Raw genomic sequence first — 9143 nt, forward strand, 5'->3', positions numbered from 1 at the left:
GGTATAGGGTCATCTGTCATCGCAGGCCACTACAATACTGGCCACCCCTTTAAAAACTTTCTGGAGACGCCCTTGGCCAGGAATGCAAAAACGCACAGAGAGTGGCTTTGTTCAAAGCAGAAGTTTGGTGAATGGTGACAGTGCGCTGTCCTTTCAGCACCGAGTTTTTTTTTTCTTTCAAGCAGGGCTACAAGGACGTTTCCTCGCTGAGCTGTGCTGTGAAATACCCAGACTGCCACCACATCATTCTGTAATCCGACTATGACAAAAATAGCAAACTATGCGCCAGAAGTTTGAGTGAGTTTCATTAAGAGTACAAGATCCCCCTATACAGGTAAACTATTTGTAACCTGCTTTCTCTTAAGCACAAGTTGAGTTGAATGCATATTTCTTTTTTAAAGATCTGTCCACCCCCACCACCCCCTAGCAGGTTTGTGAGATTTGAAGTGGTGGGCGTGGGAGCCACTTGCACGCCCCGACTTTTAAGAAAGCTGTTCCAGCCCCAGCAGCAGGCCAGTGCAAACTATTCTCCAGCGAGGACAAACCTCAACAGGCTGCACTGACGTGGAACAACTGGCAACAAATTTAAAACAAAACAATCAATTTTCAAAGAACCGTCCCTTAAAAGGTGCATAATTGGGTTTCAATTTTCCATGATGGATGTAAAGGGCGCAATGGCTCTAAATGAGGTTATGAGGATCCCAAGAAGGATATGGGAGCATTTCCACTAAGATGTGCTGCATCTGCACTGCACGCTGGGCTGATTGGAAATTTCAGTGGAAGTATTAGTGGAGGACAGACGCTTCCTGTAACCGCGTATATCGCACAGATAAATGGAGTAACGGAAAGGAGGAGAGGGAGGGGGGCCTCAGTAAACTTGACACACTGGTCAATGGATGGTCGGACAACTCGTGTTAACTCTCCTCTTCAGGTAATGCTTCCTATAATTACCACATAATCTGGTGGAGTAGTCCACAGGGGACAGTTCCCCCGCCGTCGGGGAGATAGAATAAAAAGCGACTGGACGCACAAGAGAGGGCAAACTTGGAACTTGGAGCGCCACACCGGACGATATCGGCTTCTTCTTTTTGCGCACTCTTTCTTTGCGCTCCGAATGCCGGCGTTTGGAGGTTGATCACCGACCCTCAGCGATCACTCCTATGACTTCAGTAGCTTTAATCCTTCACATATAGGAACCGAGTGTTTTTTTTTTTTGTTTGTTTGTTTTGTTTTAAAGAGAACACTTTTCGGAACAGGACGTGAAGTTGCGCACATGAGCATCGTTTTTGGCAGGACGCACCGGACGCATTCATAAAATAAGGGAACTTTGAAAAGGTAATGATTCTTTCACACAACTAAAATGCTTTTTTCCCCCTTTTTACAAGTCACATATACAAATAGTTTTAAAATACTGTTAATTTTTCAACACTTATATTAACAAAATAAGAAAGATAGGTTAGTATACTATATTTTATGATTTATTGGTTTCGCTAAGATGTTTCAGCTAACCCTACATGAAGTGTCCTTTCTTATTTGAGTTTTAGTTCCTCGTCATGTAATTAAGTTGCATTATTATACGAGTATAGGATTATAAATAACGTGAGTATGGGGTTTTTTAAGCGCGCCAAGACTTGAAATTTCCTCTTTGATCTTATCCCTCAGGTGTCCGAAGAGAATAAAAGTTCACTTTCCTCCTTACATCCACCTTCCACTTTCCTCACTACACTGGAGCTATGAGCGCACCGCGCAAACCCGTTATTGTGGGACTGCTGTTACTGATGTGCACTCTGACCGAGCACTGCGGCGAGAGCGCGCCCACCGCCGCGGCCGGCGGAGACGCGCGGCGGAGCTTGAGGCGGATGGTGGAGATCATGAAGCACGTGGAGGAGAGCCGGGGGCGACACGCCGCGAGAACGGAAGCCCCGCTGACGCCGCGGGCGGTGGGCAGCGCGTCGGGAGAACAGAGGGAATCCCGCGGCAAAGCGGACAAAGGGAACCAGGCTCTGGGTGAGTGGCTGGCCCGTGGAGATGGATCTCTCGCCTGCTAGTCCTTCAAATGTTCTTTTATAATAATAGTGTGGCTTAAAACATAAGTTTTTGTCCTTGTGATACTTGAGACCGCCTTTAATTATTCTATACCTCTCTTCTCTCTTTTTTTCTGTCTTTCCGCAGCTTTATCACCCACAGATTTTAAAATGAAAGAGAGAATAATTAGATATTTCACAGGTAAGAGCTTTGGAAAAGGTTCCCTTTTTATTAAGATGCGTTTCCAGACTTTATGGCAAGCCATTTGTGCCTATTATCGTTTGGCTACTTCCTGTTTAAGTTCAGCCCTAGTAATGTACCAAAATATAACTCCTGATATAGCTTCCGGTTTTGGCACTACTGCTGCCCTCATCTGGCCACCCCGTACAACACTTTCTAGAGCAGGGGTCACCAACATGGTGCCCGTGGGCACCAGGTAGCCCCCTAGGACGATATGTGGTGCCCTCAAGCCTGTTCAAAAAAATATCCTCCAGAGAGCTGCATTTTAAATGCTATTTTATTCAGTTTTGCTTACTTTTTAATCATACTTGTATTTATATAGATTTAAAAATGATAAAAGCATGTCAACATATTTATATTTACGTAAAGTTAAGGTGAGCTTGGACTCTTATTGTTCAAAGGTCAGTATAGGTCGCCCTTCGTATGACACAGTACCGATAAAGTAGCTCCCAGTCTCAAAAAGGTTGGTGACTGGCTTTGTAGAGGCTTTCGAGTACAGCATGTCATTAATAATAAATATCAACCTGTTTGGTAAAGAAATTAGAAATTGGAAAAAAAGAATTCTCAGTGTTCAGTGCCGAGCTGCGTAGCATAAAAAGTGCTGCTCAATGATGGGATGAAACCTTGTTTTTATTTTTATTTTTTTTAAGAAAACAAGGTTTCTTCAAACACACGTTTCCTGCCGCTCATAAACAGCTTTCGTTCTTAACTGCATAATAAACATCAATCACATTTTCTCCCGCAGTCACTGCTGAGCTGAGCAAAGACAAAATGACACAATCATCCTCATTCTTTTGGCTGCTCATGAAGGAAAAAATGGCATTCTTCATGGTTCTTGGATGCCACTTTTTCCAAAGCTCATCAAACTTATCACTTTTTTTTAATCACTTCTCAGATGAAGGTAAACAACCTTGAACTCATGTAAAATACAGCAACCAATTTATTTATTTTATTTTTTTACCAGACAGGTTGAAAAAAAAGGGCCAATATTTGGCCCTAATGGTTTGCCGTACACAGTTTCATGTTATCTGGTACTTTCACACCAAAAACAAAACAGAACCTTAAATATTAGTTAGCATATGCTTTTTCTAGCCCTCACAAGATGTGTAGTTACTGATTTTCAAAATGCTGTAACTCTGCCAGCCTTTTTGCCCTCGTCTCACCCCTGCCCACTTGGTGGCACCACTTTTATGGGCAAACATACATGAAAGTAGATAGAGTAAAACACATGTTGATGCAAGTGCATAAAAATGATCAGAAATGTGCTCAAAGACCACTATCTCTCCTTCTCCGTCAGGTCCACTCGTGTTCAGCTCCAAGTGCAGGAAGAACGCGTACAGGCTTTACCACCACACCAGAGACTGCACGTTACCTGCATGTAAGCAACGATTGCTCTCCACCTCCTGCGCCAGGGGGGGAAAGCTATCACTGTCCAACGTCAACATGCTGTGTGAAAAGAAAGCGCTCACTGTCTTTCTCTTTGTGTTTTCTTTTTCTCAGACTTCAAAAGATGTGCGCGACTTCTCACACGGCTCGCAGGCAGCCCACAGTGCACAGAGGGGTAGCAGACACACTCATAAGGTGCTACGACGCTTCAACTCACACACATGGCCGGCCTAAGGCATAAGCATAAGATAGCCACAGCTGCTTAGATCATTCAGGTCTCTCACACAGTAAATAGACCTTAAACCCTACCATTTGTAGTTACATGTAGAGGAAAACATTAAATGATTGAAAGTAATGACACAGAGGAAAATATTCACAGTTTATTAGATATGTTACAGAGGGTTAAATCATCCTGCAGCTTGTGTCTGTGTAACAAACAGCATACTAGTCAAGAAATAATTGACAATAGCTGCTATCTAATCCACTTTAGAGAGTCTGTATTGAAACATTGTACTCTGAAGACATCTGCCCGGACAAATGTGTCAGATAGATAAATAATTTTGACCGTAAATTTTGTTAACTGCTGTTTAATTTATGGATAAATTATGTGAGCAAGGATTTGTAGCCCTAAATCAACGTCTGTTTAGGACCTCATATAATCTCATGAGAGCTCTGCTCAGATGATCATTGGTTAATTGTGAAAACCCCGATTTTGCACGACACAGAGAAGGTCAAAACATTGTGGTTAAAAAAACAAACAGTTTTGTATCTAAAACGCATCTCAAAACTCAGGATATGTTCACCACTTCATCAGCAACACCACCTAGGTTTACGTTTCCATATGATCTGACTGTAAAAAAAAAAGGCCACAAAATTTCTTCTAAAATATCACAGGAAACGACTCCACACACTAACACAATAATTCCCAGAGGTTTTGCGGTAAACATCATCTTAGCAGCACATAAAACGATCTAAAACAAACTCAAGAACTTGTAAAAGCAGAATGGATCAAAGTCAGCTTCGTTTTTACGTGCAACCCTTCATCGTGACCCAGAACATTCCTAAAACTGCGGCTTCTCTTCGTAAGTGTGGCGCTTCTCACCGCTGCGCCAGAAACGTATAAACACCAAATGATCATAATCAGTCAAGACTCATAAAGCTCAGCATGAATTGGGCTTGGGTTCAGAGCGTAGATCATGCTGCTCAGGAGACACTCGGCTATTTGTTCTTAGTGTTAGCATGCTGGCTGTGTGAACACACGCAGGCCCTTGTGGTGCTTTCAGTTCTGTTGCAAATCAAGTTTTCCCATTTATCATACAGGACTTTTATAGTTTTACCTGATTAAAGACTGTGCTGACACTTCCCTTTCCCCCCCTTTTTTTTTTTGTTGTTGTTTGTTTTGCAGGTTGAAGTCAATCACGAGGACTTCAGAAGAAAAGAGACAAACAAAAAAAAATACTTTGGTTAAAAAGTGCCTTGGACGTTGAGAGGGAAGCCTGAATCTGACCAGCCTGGCCGACTTTAGGCGCAGCGTTTTGCTTCACTCGCGTCCCTTCTGCTGAGGTGAAAATTGCTGCCAATCACCACTTTGGCTGGGCCTCGACGGTTAGCTGTCCTCACGCGGGAGCAACGAGGCAAGAAAAACCCAGACCAGGATAAAGACTGTGAAGACTGGAGAGGAGAAACTACCGAAGATAAGCGAAGTGGGGGAGTTTTTTTCTCCCAGCGCTGGAATTCAAAAGGATGTCGCTTACACAAAACAAAGAATTACTTTCTTTTTGAGCGATTTTTGCCCTTTTTTATTGTCATAGGTTGACTTCGGCCCTTCTGCTGCACTATCTCGATCTAAAACAGAAGCTCTCACCGAACCCCAGCTGGTGACACCATAGTGTCACCCACTTGTGCTCAGAGTGAACTGTCATTAAATTATTACGTGAACGTTGTTCCTGCAAAAACAAAAACCCAAGTGGTGGCTGTGAGCCTAAGCCAACCTGTGGACAGACTATCCCTTGGTACAGCGTGGTAAAGCCTATGTTTATGTATTACAGCCGTGAAAAAGGCTTAATGGTACATAAAGCATAGGTCACAATCGGTTCAGCCTGGAGTGTAATGTACATACGGTAAACAAAACCATAGGAAGAATTAAAAGTGTAAAAGTGTACATCTATATATATATATATATATATATTTAAAAGTGAGATATATTTAAATAAATTATGAGATTGGTACAAAAATGACTCGTCTTTGCTGTGCTGTATTTTCTCTTGCGTCCCATCTTAAAATGAGGAATGCTGCCTGATCTAGCGCATGACTGGACTGAGCCCTGGGACAGCTGATCCGCTGAAATTCCCACTGCTGCTTCAGACGGAGATCCTAAAAAAAGTTCAAACCAGAGAGAGACCAGGGAGTTTCTTTTTTTTTTTTTTTTTTACGTTTGAAATAGCATTGCAAAATCACTTTTATGTGATCCCTGCCCAGATTGTGAGTGAGCATATTTCTCCATGTTTTATTGCACTGACACTTAAAAAGAACAAAGCTCTCTAAGGGGCTGCTAAGTCACACAACTGCTTCACTTTATATGAGGTGCCTTGCAAAGCCAAACACTTCAATAATTTTGTCGGGATCTCATGTGACAGACCAACACAAAGTGTTACACAATTAACATGTGTAAGGAAAAGGATACATGGTTTTTTAATTAAAAAAATTAAAAATTCTGAATGGTGTGGCGTGCATTTGTACTTAGTCCCTTTACTTTCAGAGACCCTGAAATAAAATGCTCTGCAACTGCATTGATTAGTAAATAGAGTCCAATTTAATTTCAGCATAAATTGAGCTCTTCTGGCCTTAACAGAGCAACGACCTTTAAAGTAAAAAGCCCTACATTTCAGATTACTTCCAAAAATGTTTGAAAACCCATTAATCGTTGAACTGAAATTGAAGTTTGTGGCTGTAACGAGACAAAATCTGAAAAATAAAATCAGTGGAATGACACAGAATGCAAAAGCTGTGCATTTTATGACCTTAAATGTTGGGAAACCCTACAGATGTTCTGCAGTAGGAACAAAGGTGCTGGAAAGGAAACATTTTCCATGCTAACACGACCATGTAACGTGCTGTCAACGGTTGTCAGAGAAAAATCTATCTAGCAAAGTTATACCCTTTGTGAAATCTATTAAAAACATCAACCACCTGTGGCGGCCTTAGGCCCGTTTTGCTGAGGTGCTGTTGGTTTGAGAACATTTCCTCCAATAGCTTTTGGATGGAGTTGGCTGTAATTCGCAACACCTGGCTGGTGCACTACAAAGTTATCTGGTTCCCCTTGAACCTGTATGCAGTATCTGTCTCGAGGGCGTGCACCATTTTTACAAAAAAAAATCCTTTGATATTGTTTTCGGCACTTGAATTGTGCTTATAGCATAGTTGAAATAAAAAAAAAGGAAAAGCGTTTGATGAGAAATTTAATTACACCAAGCCGAACAGGACGTTGACCCTAATATGTACTTTGACAGACGCACGGACAACTCCGACCTTTCTGGAACGGCATTCTTTGACGCGTGGAAGCCCTCCAGTAAGCAGATGGTTCATCTTTCCTTGAACCCCACCCCATGTTTAATGATTTACAGCCCTCTCCTCGTCTCCAACTGTGATGAAATCATAAGTCTACCATGAGGAGGCTAATGGGTTATTTGTATTGATAGTGGAAAGACCAGACTTGTGGGAGTAACACTAATCCTGATGAACAAGCAGTGACAACAGAATAACTTCATGTCAATAAATGCCAGCGATGAGAACTTGTAAAAAAGAAATTGTAAAAACAAAGCAAACAAAAAGAAAAACAACAATGTCGTGGCATTTTACTACACGAAAAAAATAATAATGTTGAGTAGTGCCACAAAACAGTATATTACAATAAAGATTTGCTTGTTGGCCTTTACACACACTGATTTGAGGGACATCCCCTTCTTCACCCATAGGGTTTAACATGTGGACCCACCCTGTCTGACTATGACAGCTTCAACTTTTGTGTAAAGGCTTTCAGAAAGGTTTAGGTGTGGGTTTAGGGGAACTTTTGACCATTAGTCCAGAGGACCATTTATGAAATCAGACATTAATGTTGGATGAGAAGGTCTGGTTCCGTCTCCGCTCTTATTCATCCCCAAGTTATTCTATCGGGGTGAGGTCAGGACTCTGTGCAGGCCGGGCAAGTTATTACACAGCAAACTTGCTTATGTCTTCGTGGACTTAACTATCTCCACTATATGGTAATGTTGAAACCAGAAGGGGCCATCATAAAACTGTTCCCACAAAGTAGGGAGCATGAAATGGTCCAAAATGTCTTGGTATGTTGCAGCATCCCCAGTTCCTTTTACTGGAACCAAGGGGTTGAACTAAACTCCTGAAAACAGCCTCACATCAAAGACTACGTTCACACATATGCGATACATTTTTTTCATGGCAGTGTGGACGGCCCAGTTCCAATTTTTTCACTAAAAAAAAGAAAATAAAAGAAAGAAATGATTTGTGCCACATCCATATGTGGTACTAAATCTTGTGTATCGGATATAATTCAAGGAATATGCAGTCTGAACGGTCATGTCGCATTTAATCCGCTTTTTATGTCACCGTCCTAGATCTGCACTGCAAAAACTGAACTAAAAATAAGTAAAATGTTCTTAAAATTAGTGTTTTTGTCCTAGATTTGAGCAGGTAAATAAGATAATCTGCCAACAGAATAAGATTTTTGCACTTAAAATAGGAACAACTCATCTCCATCATCCTATTTTAAGTGCAGTATATCTAATTATCTTATTTTAGGGGTGAAAATACTCATTCCATTGGCAGATAATCTTATTTACCTACTCAAATCAAGGACAAAAACACTAATTTTAAGAACATTTACTTATTTTTAGATCAGTTTTTGCATTGTGGCTACACATCCACAGACTTCTCTACAGTAGCAGACGTCATGGTTCCACAGAACACCATCATTCATAGCTGCGCTGTTTTCTTCGCACGTTTCTCATTTGTTATGATGTGGTGTTAATGTTGTCGGCTCCAATTGCTCAACAATTTCATATTAACACAGAGAAGTATTGTTTTGTTTTTCAACTAAGCCTTATTGAACGCTTACCACCACTACTTCTGAAATGCCATGCTGCTGTGTGAGATCTACTTTGTCCTGTTATCTGCATATGCGGGTTGCTTTGGGGTCTTGAACCGTGCAGCATTAAATCCAATAGCGGTCGCATTTAATTAGTATGAACTAACAATCCAACTTCAGCCAAAAAAAATTGGAATAGAGTATCAAGACCTGCAGTGTGAACGTAACCCAAAACGCCGCTTCATTAATTAAAAAAAAGTAAAAAACAAGTTTCGCCGCTTCATCAAAATTTACAATTCACTCAATGCAGTCAGATAAATACCGTTCATCTGGTCAAACTGCCAGACTTGTCCGTTAGATTGGCAGACAGAGGCATAATTTGTCACGACAC

The 9143-nt window shown here is 41.3% G+C and overlaps 1 protein-coding gene across 1 annotated transcript; it reads left to right on the forward strand.

Annotated features, from left to right (window-relative positions):
* The first annotated feature begins 524 nt into the window (after positions 1-524).
* Positions 525-6328, forward strand: alkal2 (ALK and LTK ligand 2). The gene is made up of 6 exons (XM_021318891.2): positions 525-1335; positions 1663-2007; positions 2173-2226; positions 3563-3643; positions 3766-3846; positions 5057-6328. Exons 2-5 carry the CDS (start codon positions 1734-1736, stop codon positions 3828-3830), a joined length of 474 nt encoding a protein of 157 aa, XP_021174566.2. The 5' UTR covers positions 525-1335; positions 1663-1733; the 3' UTR covers positions 3831-3846; positions 5057-6328.
* Positions 6329-9143: the final 2815 nt, after the last annotated feature.

Source organism: Fundulus heteroclitus, chromosome 15 (genome assembly GCF_011125445.2).
Source record: "Fundulus heteroclitus isolate FHET01 chromosome 15, MU-UCD_Fhet_4.1, whole genome shotgun sequence".
NCBI classification, from domain to species: Eukaryota; Metazoa; Chordata; class Actinopteri; order Cyprinodontiformes; family Fundulidae; genus Fundulus; species Fundulus heteroclitus.

Excerpts from the sequence above, each read along its gene's own strand:
- alkal2 (XM_021318891.2), top strand. The coding sequence starts at position 1,734 with ATGAGCGCACCGCGCAAACCCGTTATTGTGGGACTGCTGTTACTGATG. Across the intron at positions 2,008-2,172 it reads CAAAGGGAACCAGGCTCTGG|CTTTATCACCCACAGATTTT; the intron begins GTGAGTGGCTGG and ends GTCTTTCCGCAG. Across the intron at positions 2,227-3,562 it reads AATAATTAGATATTTCACAG|GTCCACTCGTGTTCAGCTCC; the intron begins GTAAGAGCTTTG and ends CTTCTCCGTCAG.